This window comes from Stegostoma tigrinum, chromosome 17, assembly GCF_030684315.1.
Source record: "Stegostoma tigrinum isolate sSteTig4 chromosome 17, sSteTig4.hap1, whole genome shotgun sequence".
Lineage (NCBI taxonomy): Eukaryota > Metazoa > Chordata > Chondrichthyes > Orectolobiformes > Stegostomatidae > Stegostoma > Stegostoma tigrinum.
In genome coordinates, this window is record NC_081370.1 from 26,613,532 (window position 1) to 26,631,155 (window position 17,624).

General features: G+C 42.1%; 1 protein-coding gene across 6 annotated transcripts in view; it reads left to right on the forward strand.

Moving 5' to 3' along the window:
• The window catches only part of sbf2 (SET binding factor 2), a 609,277-nt gene that overhangs the window by 288,386 nt on the left and 303,267 nt on the right, over positions 1–17,624 (forward strand). For 5 of the 6 annotated variants that reach the window (XR_009446846.1, XR_009446845.1, XR_009446847.1 and 2 more), the window contains exon 6: positions 14,593–14,698. Coding sequence is in view for 2 of the 6 variants with exons in the window: in XM_059652034.1 (XP_059508017.1) it covers positions 14,593–14,698 (106 nt within the window). In the remaining 4 variants the exon portion in view is untranslated. Of the gene's footprint in view, positions 1–14,592; positions 14,699–17,624 lie in introns of those variants that run through there. The other variant, XM_059652036.1, reaches the window with a different exon arrangement.

A 17,624-nucleotide genomic window follows, 5' to 3' on the forward strand; every position in this document is an offset into this window, starting at 1 on the left:
AAGATCTCACGACTCTTAAACTCAATCCCCCTGTTAATGAAAGCCAAAACACCATATGCTTTCTTAACAACCCTGTCCACTTGGGTGGCCATTTTAAGGGATCTATGTATCTGCACACCAAGATCCCTCTGTTCCTCCACGCTGCCAAGAATCCTATCCTTAATCCTGTACTCAGCTTTCAAATTCGACCTTCCAAAATGCATCACCTCGCATTTATCCAGGTTGAACTCCATCTGCCACCTCTCAGCCCATCTCTGCATCCTGTCAATGTCCCGCTGCAGCCTACAACAGCCCTCTACACTGTCAACGACACCTCCGACCTTTGTGTACTTCTGATCCAAAATAATTTCTTGTCCCACCCTGGGTATTTTTTATTCAAACAGCTGCCCGGTAATGTTGTCAAGTCGTCTTGCTTTGTTCATCTCCATTTCCCTTTCCCCATTCCACCACCATGTCCCTCCCCTGTAGCAGTAGCTTAAAGCCCTCTACAAGCTGAGTTATTTGATATTCCAGGGCACTGGTATCAGCAGTATTCAAGTGAAGCAGACTTCATCAGAACAGCTCCCTTGTATCCCAGTGCTGATGCCAGTGCCCCATGAACTGTTAGCCACTCCGCCTGCACCAATCTTTAGAGCCACGTATTTAATTCCTTGACTGTACACATCCTGTTGCCGGTTTGTTTGTGGCTCAGGTTGTACTCCAGGGGCCATTACCTTGGAGGTTCTGCTTTTCAATTTCTGTCTCCATTTCTGCTTTGAATATACTTTATGACCGAACATCTGCAGCTCTGCGGTGAAGCTTCATATTCCTCCCAGTGAAGAATCCTCTCAGTGAAGAATTCACTCCTTAACTCTGTCCCAAGTGGCCAACCTCTCATTCAAAGATTGTGATTCCTGTAGTTCTAACCACCTCAGCCGAAATACTGACTTTCCCAATATTCCCTGCAAAACGCTAAAAATTTTGTTTCAGTGAGTGATTTCAATGACTGAAGTCAATGGATTTCAAGACTCGTGTGTCTGTGTTAGAAAGGCGACACTGTTGCAATGGCCGATCTGCTCAAATGCAGCAAGATCTGGACAGTGTCCAGGCTTGGGCTGACAAATGGCAAATAAGATTCGTGCCACACAAATGCCAGCCTATGACCATCACGAGTAAGAAAAAATCTTGACATTCATTGGTGCTACCATCATTGAATCCCCCACTATCAAGATTCTTGGGGTTGTCATTGACCAGAAACTCAACAGGACTCACCATATAAACACAGTGGCTACAAGAGCAGGTCAGAGGCAAGGAATACTGTGGCGAGTAACTTATCTCCTGACCTCCCAAAGCCTGTCCAACATCTACAAGGCAGAAGTCAGGAGTGTGATAGAATACTCCCCACTTGCTTGGATGAGTGCAGCCCCAACAACACTTAAGAAGCTTGACACCATCAAACAACCTACTTGATTGGCACTACACCCACAAACGGTCACTCCCTCCACCACTGACAGTCAGCAACAGCAGTGTGAACTATTTTCAAGATACTTTTGCAGAAATTCACCGAAGTTTCTTGGACAGCATCTTCCAAACCCATGACCGCTTTCATCTAGAAGGACAAGGACAGCAGACATATGGGAACACCACCACCTTCAAATTCCCCTCCAAGCCACTCACTATCCTGTCCTGGAAATGTATTGCCATTTTTTTGCTGACATTGGGTCGAAATCCTGGAATTCCCTCCCTAAGGGCATTGTGGGTCACCTACAGCATTTGGGCTCACCACTACCTTCTCAAGGGCACGTAGGGACAGGCAATAAAATCTGGCCAGTCAGTGATGCTCATGTTCCACAAATGAATAAATAAAAAAACCCCTCCATTCCGCTGTTGGCGATTATTGTGGGAGACCTAGGAAAAAGAGCAAAAGGAGCAGATCAGAGATAATGGGAACTGCAGATGCTGGAGATTCCAAGATAATAAAATGTGAGGCTGGATGAACACAGCAGGCCAAGCAGCATCTCAGGAGCACAAAAGCTGACATTTCGGGCCTAGACCCTTCATCAGAGAGGGGGATGGGGGGAGGGAACTGGAATAAATAGGGAGAGAGGGGGAGGCCGACCGAAGATGGAGAGTAAAGAAGATAGGTGGAGAGAGTGTAGGTGGGGAGGTAGGGAGGGGATAGGTCAGCCCAGGGAAGACGGACAGGTCAAGGAGGTGGGATGAGGTTAGTAGGTAGCTGGGGGTGCGGCTTGGGGTGGGAGGAAGGGATGGGTGAGAGGAAGAACCGGTTAGGGAGGCAGAGACAGGTTGGACTGGTTTTGGGATGCAGTGGATGGGGGGGAAGAGCTGGGCTGGTTGTGTGGTGCAGTGGGGGGAGGGGATGAACTGGGCTGGTTTAGGGATGCAGTAGGGGAAGGGGAGATTTTGAAACTGGTGAAGTCCACATTGATACCATATGGCTGCAGGGTTCCCAGGCGGAATATGAGTTGCTGTTCCTGCAACCTTCGGGTGGCATCATTGTGGCAGTGCAGGAGGCCCATGATGGACATGTCATCAAGAGAATGGGAGGGGGAGTGGAAATGGTTTGCGACTGGAGCACCTCCCAGTCGCAAACCATTTCCACTCCCCCTCCCATTCTCTTGATGACATGTCCATCATGGGCCTCCTGCACTGCCACAATGATGCCACCCGAAGGTTGCAGGAACAGCAACTCATATTCCGCCTGGGAACCCTGCAGCCATATGGTATCAATGTGGACTTCACCAGTTTCAAAATCTCCCCTTCCCCTACTGCATCCCTAAACCAGCCCAGTTCATCCCCTCCCCCCACTGCACCACACAACCAGCCCAGCTCTTCCCCCCCCACCCACTGCATCCCAAAACCAGTCCAACCTGTCTCTGCCTCCCTTACCGGTTCTTCCTCTCACCCATCCCTTCCTCCCACCCCAAGCCGCACCCCCCGCTACCTACTAACCTCATCCCACCTCCTTGACCTGTCCGTCTTCCCTGGACTGACCTATCCCCTCCCTACCTCCCCACCTACACTCTCTCCACCTATCTTCTTTACTCTCCATCTTCGGTCCGCCTCCCCCTCTCTCCCTATTTATTCCAGTTCCCTCCCCCCATCCCCCTCTCTGATGAAGGGTCTAGGCCCGAAACGTCAGCTTTTGTGCTCCTGAGATGCTGGTTGGCCTGCTGTGTTCATCCAGCCTCACATTTTATTAAAAGGAGCAGATCAGTTGTCTGAGGCACCATAGGCAATGATTGAACAGTGTGTGCACAAGGAATAACTGATATTTAAGACTCTTGGGGAGAAGCTGTACAAGCTAACCAATCACTAAATCTCCTAATTATCTGTACAACTGAAGTGAAGATATTGCATATTAATTTTAGCGTTTTGGGGAATAATTGCAGTCATGAATTCTGTTTGCATGGGGCATCATTATGATGCTGGAGGAGCAACACCTCATATTCTACCTCAGAAGCCCACAGCCCGATGGTCTTAACATGGAATTCACGTAAAAATTCATTTAAAATTTCCCCACCCCCGGCCTCGTCTCATGTCCAAAGCTCCCTCTCAACCCCACCTCCTTGACCTGACGCAACCTGTCCATCTTCTTTCCCACTTGTCCGTCCTACTCTTGCCGCCGACCAAACCCCACCACTCCCTACTTGCATCCACCTCGCATCACCCCACCTACCTTCCCCAGTCCCACCCCTCCTCCCTGTTTATTTCCCAGCTCTCTTCTGCCTTCACATTTCTGATCAAGAGCCCTGACCTGAAACGAAACATCAAATTTCCTGCTCCTCTGATACTGCCTGGTCAGCTGTGTTCATCCAGCTCCACACTGTTGTTTCTAAAATAGCATCCCTTCTCACTGCTGTAATTGATTCCTTGATTGACCGTCTGACTTCTCCTCTTCTTTTACCTCTTTCCCTGTCTTGTCTGAAGTACTTGTATCCTGGAATGTTGACTTGCTAATCCTGTGTGCCATTCAACCACATTTCAGTGACAGCGATTATACCACACTTCAATATGTTAATTCGTGCCCTTAACACATGCCCTTTGTTTGTCAGACTCCTTGCATTTAAATACGTACCATCCAATTCTCCCTCACACCGTTGTGCCTTAACTGACCTGAATTTCCTATGCTGCCTTGACTCACTTGCTGTCTCTTGTAATTCTGGCTGTGCATCTAGTCCTGCTCAACCATTTCTCTGGATCCCATACACTTACCAAGTTAGTTTAAACTGTCCCCACAACAGCACTGGCGAACATTTCCACAAAGGATACTGGTCTCATTCCAACATGGGTGCAAGCTGTCCACCTTTGTATAAGTCCCACTGCCCCAAAAAACGGTTCCAATGTCTCAGAAATCTAAAGCACTCACTCCTGCAACATCTCCACAGCACACATTCATTTGGACTAATCTCTTAATTTCACTAGCACCTGGTACTAGAAGTAATCCAGAGATTACTATCATTGAGGTTCTTTTTCTCAGGAGGCAGAGGTGAGGATCAGCTAAGGTTTCTTCTCCATTTCCATTGTTTCTAGCCATTTCAGCAGTAGGGGTGGAGGCTAGGGCGGTTGTATGCTCCTCTTGCAGGATGTGGGAGGTCAGGGTCACTACCAGTGTCCCTGCTGACTTCACCTGTGACAAGTGCACCCAGCTTCAGCTCCACACAGACTGTGTTGGGAACTGGAGCTGGATGAACTCTGGATCATTCAGCAGGCAGAGGGGTTGATAGACTGGAGTTGTAGGGAGGTTGTCACACCTGAGTTAGAGGATAAATGTAGCTGGGTGACTGTCAGGAGAGAGAAATGGAATAGGCAGTCAGTGCAAGGATCCCCAGTGGCCATTCACCTCAACAGTAAGGATACCGTTTTGGATACTGTTGGGTCCACCTACCATTGGAAAGCCACAGTGGCTGGGTCTCTGGCACTGAGTCTGGCTCAGAAGGGAAGGAGGGAGAAAAGAACAGTGATAGTGATACGGGATTCATTGGTTCGGGGAACAGACAGGAAATTCTGTGGATGAGAATGAGACTCCCAGATGGGGTGTTGCCTCGTGGGTGTCAGGATCAAGGACGTCTCGGATCAAGCCTGTGGCATTCTTAAGAGGGAGGATGGGCGTCCAGAAGCTGTGGTACACATCGGTACCAATGTCATAGCTAGGAAACTAGATGAGGTCCTGAAAAGTGGATATAGGGAGCCAGAAAGGAAGCTAATGAGCAGGACCTCAAGGGTAGTAATATCTGGATTGGTGCCTGTGCCACATGCTACTGAGGGCAAGAATAGGAAGATATGGCAGATGAATGTGTGGCTGAAGAGTTGGTGCAAGAGGCAGGGTTTCAAATTTGTGAACAATTGGGATCCCTTCTGGGGAAGATATGACCTGTACAAAAGAGACAGGTTACACCTGAACTCGAGAGGGACCAGTATCCTGCAGACAAGTTTGCTCGAGCTATTGAGAAGGTTTTAAACTCTGGTTAGTAGGGGGGGATGGGAACAAGAGTGTGATGTCAGATGCAGCAGCTGTTGTAAATGTGGATGCAATGAGCAGGGAGACTGAGAAGGACCGACTAAGATGACAGAAGGATGGGACTTCATGCAGTAAGACAGAAGAAAGCAATGCAGAGACCAGAGGAAAGATTAGAAAAGAGAAAAGTAAAATTGGAGGGTAGAATTAAATGGAAAAGACAAGATTACTAGATTATAAAGGGATAATGAGTATAAGGACATTTATTTGTTTGCCATTACAGAAACGTGGTTGCAGGGTAGTGATAACTGGGAACTAAATCTTCCAGGATTTCAGGTAATTCGGAAGGATAGGCAGGAAGGCAATCGAGGTGGGGTCATGCTCTTGATTAAGGATGAGATCCATGTGATGGTGAGAGTTGATTTAGGATCTAAGGAGCAAAATATTGAATCCACCTGGGTGGAGATTAGGAATAGTAAGGGGAAGACGTCATTAATGGCAGAAGCCTATAGGCCACACAGTAATATTGCTACAATGACACAGGTGATAAATCAAGAAATATCCGATGCATGTAAGAATGGAATGACAGTAATCATGGGGAACTTTAGTTGCACGTTGGGTGAATTAAGTTGGTACAGGCAGTGTTGAAGAGGAGTTCATATAACTCATCCATGATAACTTCCTGGAGCAGCATGTTACTGAACCTACAAGGAAACTTTCAATCTTAAACCTAGCCCCGTGCAATGAGACAGGTAAAATTAATGATCTTGTAGCTATGGATCCTTTCGGAAAGAGTGATCATAGTACAATTGAATTTCAGATAAAATGGAGGGTGAAAATAGTATCATGTAAAACCAGGGTTTTATGCTTAAACAAGAGAGACTAAAATGGGATGAGGAAGGAATTGGCTAAGGTAGATGGGGAACACAAGCTAACAAAGTGTGGAGCTGGATGAACACAGCAGGCCAAGCAGCATCTCAGGAGCACAAAAGCTGACGTTTCGGGCCTAGACCCTTCATCAGAGAGCTTCACTGATGAAGGGTCTAGGCCCGAAATGTCAGCTTTTGTGCTCCTGAGATGCTGCTTGGCCTGCTGTGTTCATCCAGCTCCACACTTTGTTATCTTGGATTCTCCAGCATCTGCACTTCCCATTATCACTGTGGAACTCAAGCTGTATGGTGGAACAGTTGAGGAGCAGTGGAAGACTTGTAAAGAGGTTTTTCATAGTGCTCAAAAAGTATATTCCAATCAAAAACAAGGATAGCAAGGGTAGGAAGAGCCAGCCATGGGTAACTAAGGAAGTAAAGGAAGGCATCCAATTAGAAGCTCAGGCTTACAAAGTCGCCAAGAGTACTGGGTAACAGGAAGATTGGGAAAACTTTAAAAAGCCAACAAAAAACCGTGAGGTAAGCAATAAAGAAAAGAAAGATAGATTATCAATGCAAACTAGCACAGAATATAAAAACATATGAAAAATTTTTATAAATATATGAAACAGAAAAGGGTGGCTGAAGTGAATGTCGGTCCCTTGGCGGATGACAAAAAGGAACTATTATTGGGCAGTGCTGAAATGGCTGAGGCCTTGAATGACTATTTTGTGTCAGTCTAACATGCTAAAGAATAATGTTAGGGATACAATGGGAGGTGAGAACCTCAATTCAATTGTTATCACTAAAGGGTAGTCCTGACCGAACTAGAGAGTGTAAAGGTAGATAAATCCCCTGGCCCTGATGGAATGCATCCCAGGGTGCTGAAAGAAATGGCAGAGGTATAGTAGATGCATTTGTGTTAATTTACCAAAATTCACTGGACTCTGGGCAGGTCCCAGCGGACTGGAAGACAGCAAATGTCACGCCACTGTTAAAAAAGCATGTAGGCAAAAGGCGGGTAACAGCAAGTCATTTGGCTTAATGTCTGTAGTTAGCAAAATGCTTGAGACTATCATTAATGAAGAAATAGCGAGATATCTAGATGGAAAGGATTCCATCAGGTAGACACAACGTGGATTCAGGAAGGGAAGGTTGGGTTTGACAGACTTTCTGTAGTTCTTTAATGATATAACAATCATGGTGGATAGAGCGGAACTGGTGGATGGTGTGTACTGGGGATTTCCAGAAGGCATTTGATAAGGTACCGCATAAAAGACTGATCAATAAGATAAGAATGCCTGGAGTTGCGGGGAGTGTATTAGCATGGATAGAGGAGTGGTTAACCAATAGAAGGCAGAGAGTTGGGATAAATGGGTGTTTCTCCGGTTGCAGATCAGTGGTGAGCGGAGTGCCGCAGGATTTGGTGTTGGGCTTGCAGCTGTTCATGATATGTATAGATGATTTGGAAGAGGAGACCGAGTGTAACATACCTAAGGTTGCTGATGACACTAAATTGAGTGGAAAGACAAATGGTGCAGAGGATGTAGAGAGTTTGCAGAGAGATTTAGATAGGCTAAGTGATTGGGAAAGTGTCTGGCAGATGGAATACAATGTTGCTAAATGTGAGGTCATCCACTTTGGAACTAAAAATAGTAGATTAGATTATTATTTAAATGGTGAAAGACAGCAGCATGCTGTTGTGCAGTGGGACTTAGGAGTGCTTGTATCTGAATTGCTGAAAGTTGGTTGACAGGTGCAACAGGATAATCAGGAAGACAAATGGAATGTTGGCGTTCCTTGCTCAGGGGATTGAATTTAGGAGCAGGAAGGTTATGCTGCAATAATACAAGGTGCTGGTGAGGCTGGACCTTTTTAATAAAGGATTTGGAAGATGTGCTGATACAGCTTATATTTTAAGTAGCTGAGTTGCAGACAAGTTGCCAAACACAGCTATGATACGGCGGCAGTAGCAGAGACTTGGCGCAAACAATTGCGAAGATTGGGAACTTAATGTTCTTAGTTAAAAGGTAGTCTGGAAAGACAGCAAGAGAATAAAAGAGACGTGAAATTATTTTTCATATAAACTGTTTTAGCACCAGGAATTGGTTATATAATTGAATGGCTAAAGACATACAATATATTTGGTTGAAATTAAAGATCAGTAGAGTAACTGTTGATGTGCACTACAGATTGAGGGCTTTATGTACATAGAACATAGAACGTTACAGCACAGTACAGGCCCTTCGGCCCTCGATGTTGTGCCGACCTGTCATACCGATCTCAAGCCCATCTAACCTACACTATTCCATGTCCGTCCATATGCTTGTCCAATGATGACTTAAATGTACCTAAAGTTGGCGAATCTACTACCGTTGCAGGCAAAGTGTTCCATTCTCTTACTACTGAGTAAAGAAACTACCTCTGAAATCTGTCCTATATCTTTCACCCCTCAATTTAAAGCTATGCCCCCTCGTGCTCACCGTCACCATCCTAGGAAAAAGGCTCTCCCTATCTGCCCTATCTAACCCTCTGATTATTTTATACGTTTCAATTAAGTCACCTCTCAACCTTCTTCTCTCTAATGAAAACTGCCTCAAGTCCCTCAGCCTTTCGTCGTAAGACCTTCCCTCCATACGAGGCAACATCCTAGTAAATCTCCTGCACCCTTTCCAAAGCTTTCACATCCTTCTTATAATGCGGTGACCAGAACTGTACACAATACTCCAAGTGCGGCCGCACCAGAGTTTTGTACAGCTTCACCATAACCTCTTGGTTCCGGAACTCGATCCCTCTATTAATAAAAGCTAAAACACTGTATGCCTTCTTACCAGCCCTGTCAACCTGGGTGGCAACTTTCAAGGATCTGTGTACATGGACACCATGTAGTGAGAGCTAGTGCCCCAACTGAGGTTGCAGTTGAAAATTTGGGAGTATGAGATGTCACATCACAATGGCCAACCATCGTCCTCCTGCTACTCCACTTCTTGCTAAGGGGTTGCAAAAGGTTTCACGCTTCGAAATGACATTATGCTGACATAGAGTTTGGGATGCTTTGCAGTAGAAAGAATAATACGATGGAGAAATTATGCTGGGCAAGCTATTGGGTCTATCGGTAGACAAGTCTCTGGGCCCTGATGGAATGCATCTCAGGTTTTTAAAAGAGATGGTGGGGCAAATAAAAAATGCGCTGTTGGTAATTTACCAGAATTTGCTGGACTCTGGGGTAGTTTCAGCAGGTTGGAAAAAAGGTTTTTTAAAAGGTAGACCAAAGCTGGGTAACTATAGGCCTTTTAGCTTAACTTCTACAGTGGGCAAAAAGCTTGAACCTGTAATCAAGGAATAAATGGCAAGACATCCGGATAGAAATTGTCCCATTGAGCAGATGTAGCATAGGTTCATGAAAGGTAGGTCATGTTAAACTAATTTATTGGAACTTTTTGAGGACATTATGAGAATGGTGGACAATGGATAACTGATTGATATGGTGTATCTGGATCTCCAGAAGACCTCCTTCAAGGTGCTACACAAAAGGCTGCTGTATAAGTGCACCATGTTACTATTAATGTGTTAACATGGATAGAGGATTGGTGACCTAACAGAAAGCAAAGAATAGGGAGAAATGGGTGTTTTACTGTTTGGCAATTAGTGGCTAGTGGTGTGCCTGAGGGATCAGTGTTGGGATCACAGTTGTTTATGATTTACATAGATGGTTTGAAGCTGGGGACCAAGTGTAATGTGTCACTATTCACAGGAAACAATTGGATGAATGGTAGAGCAAAGTGTGCAGAGGACACTAAGTCTGTAGAGGGATGTAGATAGATTACATGAGCGGGCGAGGGTCTGGCAGATGGAGTACAATGTTGGTAAAAGTGAGATCATCTAACTTAGTAAGAGTAAACACTAAATGGACAGTTATTTAAATGGTGCAGAATTACAACGTGGTGCTCAAAGAAGGAACTGGGTGTCCTTGTGCTTGAATCATAAAATGTTGGTTTGCACATATGGCAGGTAATTAAGAAGGCATATGGCATATTGTCCTTCATTGCTTGAGGAATAGAATTTGAGAACAGGGAGGTTATGCTGCACATGTATAAGGTGCTAGTAAGGACACATCGGGAATACTGTGCACAGTTTTGGTTTCCTTCCTTGAGAGAGGCTATACTGGCACTGGAGAGAGTGCAGAGGAGTTTTGTGCACTTGCTTCTGGAATTGAGAGGGTCATGAAACATTGAGTAGACTGGGTCTGTACTCACTGGCATTTAGAAGAGCGTAAAAACATAAAATTATGGAGGGAATAGATTGGATAGAAGCAGGGAGGTTGTTTCCACTGGCAGGTGTAACTAGAACATGGGCAATAGCCTCAAAAAGAGGGAAAGATTTCGGACTGAGTTGAGGCGGAACTTCTTCACCCAAAGGGGTGTGAATCTGTGGAATTCCCTGCCCAGTGTAGCAGTTGAGGCTGCCTTGTTGAATGATTTTAATATAAAGAGAGATTTTTGAACAATAAAGGAATTAAGGGTTATGGTAAGCAAGCAGGAACGCGGCAAATAGATCACCCACGATCTTAGTGAATGGGGGAGCAGCCTCGGTTGGCCAGATGGCCTACTCCTGTTCCTATTTCTTATGCTCTTGTGAAATAGATTTGCAGGAAATTTACAGGAAGTCTAAAAAACTATTAAGAATTGTGATAATGGAATCTTAAGTAATGCGGATATAGACTGCCATAGTAACTGGAAATCAAAGGGAAGAAAAAGATTCCTGAAATGTATGCAAAGAGGTCTCACTTGGCCTATGCATTTCCAGCTCATTGAAGGAGGGAGCAGTGTTAGACACATTTCTGTGGAATGAAGTGGGGCAATTTGACCATGTCTTAGTAGGGAGCATGTAGAGAACAGTGATCATACAAATGGTAAAGTAGTATTGAAAGAAAGTGTGGGGCTGATTAGGGAATAAAGATTTTCTTGGGGGCTAGAAGATGTTGAGGGGAATTAAACAAATTTGTAGTCTTCGTCTGTTTTTCACTGAAGATAGTGTTGTAAAATGCAGCGTTAAAGGAAAAATAAGCAGTGGTATTTGTGAGAATAAGGTAAAAGAGGAGATGCTTTAAAGATTGGTAGCACTCAGTTTCAAAACAAAAGGTCCTAGTCTGTGTAGGGTGAGACTGGTATGTGTACGTTGAACCTTGGATAACTGAAGATTAGAAGTTCTTGAATATTCAAATGTTGCTGTGAAGGAATGTCATGTAATGATTTATTGACTGACTGTTGTTAATTGGAGCATAATACAAGAAACAGAATCAGGAATAGGCAATTTGATCCTTCAAGCTTGCCCCACCATTCAGTAAGAGTGTCGCATTTGCCCTACGACTCAAATCATCTGTCATTCTGTCTCCTCCTTAGCCCTCAACTCTGTGATATTTCAGAGATTTATCTCTGCTTTGAATACTTTCATTGATTTGGCCTCCACAACTTTGAGGTACAGAATTCCAGATATTCGCTAAGAGGAGAAACACTGTTATATCTCAGTTTTAAGTGAGTGTCCCATTATTCAGTAACTATGTCCCAAAGTTTGAGATTCCGTCCTCCCCGATGGAAGCATCTTCTCATCCATCTGCCAATCCCCCCCCAACCAATGAGATCACCCCTTCTTTATTCTAAACCAAATAAATGCATTATAATAAGTAATAATCTTTGTTGACAAGTCAGCCTCTTAATTATCGGAACCAGCCTATTTGAACGACCTGCAATACCAGTATTTATTTTAGTTGCTGGAACCGAAATGTCCATTAGTCCACATGCTGCCTCATCAATACTTATACTGTTGTAACAGGACTTCTCTACCTTTAAAAAAACTCCAACTCCTTAGTCATAATAGCCATAATTCCACTCACACCAAATTTTAGTTAGTTCTGTCTCTGTTTAATTTTGATTTGGTTCTTTTTCAACATTCGCATTTTCATATAGATAGGTGTTCTTTTGGGAAACTATAAGAGTTTACCTTGTCAATTTTGTGGTGTCTTTTTGTAATGTTATAAATGTACATTGACATGAGATGTAAATTCCAATATAATAACGCTGTGAGTAAGGCTATATTTTTATTTCACAAACATAAAACGTCTGAAGTGCCAGTAGAGCAAATGAGGTCTATTGATTACAAGATACAATGTATTCAATTAGTAAAGAAATAATTTAAATGACATTGTTGAAACATTGTATCTTAGAGCCCTATTAACAAGCATCTTAGTTATTCTGTAACTTTGTACATTAACACAGATAAAACCTTGTTGGTGCTTGGCCTGCTGTGTACATCCAGCTCTACACCTTGTTACCTCAGAATCTTTAGCATCTGCAGTTCCTACTATCAATAAAACCTTGTTGATTTATTTGACATTGGTCAAAATGGTTTTTGATTGTTGCTCATTTTGTTTTGATGTAGAATCCTTTTTGAGTGAGGCTGAGTATTTTTTAGGATATGCAGACAAATATTCATGAAATTGCTGGTCAAGAAATGCCAAGTAGAAAGTGAAACCCTGAAGCCCAGCAATTATTGGAGGCACGACAAAGCCAATTCCTGTGTCAGTTTTGAAATAACATTTTTGTTTCATTTAGGAATACAATTTTTAGAGCATGTTAATTAGATACGAACATGTATTGTAAGGTGATGTATATTTTGCTAAGCTTAACTTCAGAGGGGGAAAACAATTTGTTTTAAGTTCAGTCTTCACATTTATAGATTTGAACTATTTTACTACAGAGATTCCAACTTTTCTGAGCTCAATCAAACCTTTTGATGAATCAGTTTAAAGCAGACTACCTTCAAAGAATTACTAATACCACAAGACCCCCAACTATTCAAAGTTATAGTGTAAAAATTATTAGACAATGGTAGCATTAAGCACATGGTGCGTTTGGAAATACGGGAAAATAAAGAAATCTAACACAAGGCAGACATTAAGTGTTTTTAATGCACAATTTAAATTTGAATATAATAATTTGAAAGTCACTTTTTGCAGTTATGATACAGATTTGAAAAGTAGTTAAGACATTTTAAAACAAGCCTTTGCCTATTCTGTACAAAGATTTGAATAATGATCTACTAGTATGTTAGTCCATGAACACACATCATTATCATGCATTATAAAGAATTACATTAAAAATTACATTATCCAAAATAAAAATAACCTCAAATGCATTTTTCTTAGAAATGCAGTTGCACAGAAGACAACCTAGGTTCATTAACTTCATCACCTAGCATACAGATTGTTGCAGGATAATAATAATGTAGTTGTTGGCTGATCATGTCAGCCATTCCTTATCAGTTGACCTACAATAGATCTAGCTGTGAAGTAAAGAAATCTGTTGGCAAAACACTTTGGAAATTTGCTACCTGCTACCAGCTATTCTCCACAACTCTACACATCCACCCCTGACACATGCAGTCTCTCACCTCCGTGCTCCTCCCACCCACTTGTGTCATCACCTGCACACATACCCACCCCCACTCAACTTCAACCACTCACCCACTCTCATGTGTTACCTCTCTATGCCACACACTCATAGCTTATCGCCCACACAGACCGGCTCCCTCTCCTCCCCCAGACCACATACATGTGGGTTGTATAGTCGGGGCAAAATATGCCATGGTGTTCACTTTCAGGTCTACTTACAATCCAAAAACTACCTATCACAATCACCTCTGAGTTTCTCTTTTCCAGAGAGAACATGCCCAATTTGCTTATATTCAAACTACTGGAACTACAATAAATTAAATAAGTAATAATTGTTGGAAATGCTCAGCAGGTCAAGTGCATTTGTTTCTTTTTCCACATGTTACCTGACCCACTGAATACTCAAAGTTTTTTTCTGTTTTATGCCCAATTTATTAATCGCTCATTATGATTTAATCTTCCCAACAGTAACTGCAATATCTATTTGTACTGCAGCCACCAATTGTTCACAATATGCTATCCAACAGTTAATAAAGGAGCAGGACTCCAGATTGAACTTTTAATACCTCCCAAGATCTGATTTACTTTGCTCCCTGCCACTCATGTTGTAAGTTGTTGTTAATCAGCATGTCTTTCGTCCTAAACAGCTTTTGTTCTTTGAATTTAATGTGTAACCCCTTTCAGAAATAGTATTAATTCTTAGCACTGTGTTATCGGAAAATTGGGCAATGCTGCACTGATGTTGTTCAGTTGGCTACTTTTTGGTTATTTAAGTTGAGTGAGAATATTATTTTCATTTAACACTCCTTCCTTCATAGAAATTGTTTTCATTGGGAGCTGGAGATAGACAATTGATACAAACACCGTTATATGATGGTCTTCCTGTGACAAGCACAAGTGTAGCTCTTCTTTTTCAACAGCTAGGTAGGTTTGGTTTATTCATGCATTTCCTAATTCTACTTTTGTAATTATTTCAATGTGTAGATGATTGTCTAAATTATTACATACGGCTAGAGCAAATGATGCATACTTTATGATGTTTTGATTTCCATTGATGCCACCAGTGTAAGATAAATTGGACTTGCATTCAGCTATTAGCTAGAAATGTATTATAGGATTACATGGTTTAAAAACTCCATTTTAAATGCATCTTCTCTGAATCCTAAGGTTACATTATAGTTTCTCAATTGTATGATTTCCAATGCAATTTTTAATGTAAATTTATGATGATAGTTTTATTCAACCTTTGGACAGGCCTTTGTATTTGATGCATGAAATTGACATAATTCACTGAAACAATGTGCACTCCTACTCCAAACTTATGAAGAAATGTTTAATAATTACATTTCTTTGGTGAGCTAGGAGATCCATGGTAATTTATTTATATTATCCGAAGTCAGACAAGAAACAAAAGAACTGATAGCAACAACTTAGTTTGATTTTCAAGTCGCGTTTTCCTCACCCCTCTGTCTGTCTGTGCGTCTCTCTCTCTCGCACTCACCCTCACTCACACTCTTGGTCTCTCTTGCTCGCACTCTCCATTCATTGTCCAGGGCAATCACATTGTGATCGCATTTTTGCTACTCATTCTTGTTTACACTCATTGCTGTTGTCTGTGGTCATGCCCACCCACGGTTTTCTGTACCCATCCCACCTCTTTCCAATGCATGTTCTATCTGTGTTCTCTATTTGCTGTCCTTCTGCTGCCATAAACGTCTGTTTGAGCCCTTATCCGTTTTAAAAACTAAATGGCTTACCCTCTCTTTTGAAAATTTTAAACTGACGCGATGATTTGAGCAGATCAATCTAACTGAGGGTGGGTTTTGAAACAGTGTTAAGTTCATGTTTATAGTGAACACTTGTCTGGCTAAAGATGGGCAATCCAGTTTTATGTTTACAAAATGTCAAATTTCAATGCGGATTTGGACATACTAGTCTAAAATTTTGATTTTAAGCTTTTGACCATAGTCCCATACGTATCACCAAATCCATCTTTTAATAACTATAAGATACTTCAAAAGGTGACAGATAATACATATTTGTTACTTGCTGATTTTCCGTTTATTTGGGACATCTTCAACATGGTTAAACAAGGAAAAAAGACACTGGCAGGAGTAGTTTATAGCCCCTGAAAACATAATTAGATGATAGGACAGAGAACAAATCTGGAGATAATGAGGCTTGTAAAAAAATAATCACGGGTGAGTTTAATTTTCCTGGAGATTGGGAAAATCAAGTAGGTAGAGGTAGCCGCAAGGAAAACTTCAAAATGTATTTGAGACTGTTTCCCAGAACAGTACATTCTGGATTGAACCAAGGATCAGGCTGTTTTGGATTTGGTAATGTGTAATTAAGCAGTTTTAATAAATAATCTCAGAAAATGTGATCTCCTCAGAAAGTGACCATAACATGGTAGGATTTGATTTATTACTGATATGTGTACTTAGATATCGTGAAAAGTATTGTTTTGTGTACTAAGCAGACAAATCACACCCTGATGTGCTTACGTAAGGTAATAGAAAACAATGCAGAATATAACATGACAGCTACAGAGAAGGTGCAAGAAAGATCAATTCTAATATATGAGCAGTCCATTCATAACTGATAAGAATGGGGAAAAAGCTGTTCTAAAATCTGTGTTTATAAGTGTGTTAAACTTTTGTATCTTCTGCCCGATGGCAGAGGGTGAAAAAGAATATAACTGGGATGGGAGGGATCTTTAATTATGTTGACAGCCCTCCCAAATCAGCAGCCAATGGAAGGAAGGCTGGTTTTTGCGATGGACTGAGTTTCTTTCGGTCTTGGCCAGAGCTAATGCCGTACCAATCTGTGATGCATCTGGATAAGATGCTTTCTACTATTCCGTTTATCTATCAATATAAGATCATAAATACTCATATCTTTGTTAGACACACTTTTTCTTTTAGAAATCTTTGTTGAGTTTACTCAGCTATTTTATACCTAAGTGCTGTGTTACCAAATTCCTAACAATAAATTCTAATATTTTCTATATAAGTGATGCTAAGTTAACATTCTTAGTGTCTTGTGTGGTGGATGCCTCACTTTAGGAAGGATGTGAACTTATCGGAGAGAGTGCAAAAGAGGTTTACAAAAGTTCAAGAGTAACGTTACGGGAATGAGAAACTTCAGTCATTAATATGTATTGGAAACGTTGAGACTGTTTTCCTTGGAGACGAGAAGCTAAGAGGGGATCATCTTAGATGTTTTCAAAATCACAACTGGTCTGCTCAAACTTGATGAGAAGGAACTGTTCTGTCATATGAGCATCGAGAACCAGAGGGCACAGATTTGAAGTGTCTAGCCAAAGAAGCAAATGTAAAAAAATTGTTTTGCACAGCCAGTAGTTAGGCTCCGGAATGCATTGCCTGGAAGTATGGTTGGAAGCAGTTTCAAATGAGGCTTTCAGGACAGCATTAGATTATTGTTCAAATTTTTTAAAAAATTGCAGGATCACAGGGAAAAGGCAGGTTAATATTATACCAAAATAGACAGAGCTAGTGCAGATATGCTGGGCTGAGTGACCTCCTTCTGCATGTCACAACTCTGATTATTCTCTTTGTCCCTCTGCTGTTCGATTGTCATTTAAATAAAACTGGCTCATTCATATTCTTTCCAAAGCAAATCCAACCTCTCTACCAGAGTGAACGTTCTGATTTAAAATCCATAGCCACATGATTGACTCTTAACTGTGCTTTGAAATTGCTTTTTAAGCCATACGAAGGATCTAGGCCTGAAACGTCAGCTCCTTTGTGCTCCTAAGATGCTGCTTGGCCTGCTGTGTTTATCCAGCCCCGCACCTTGTTATCTTGAAATCATTGATTGAAGTCAG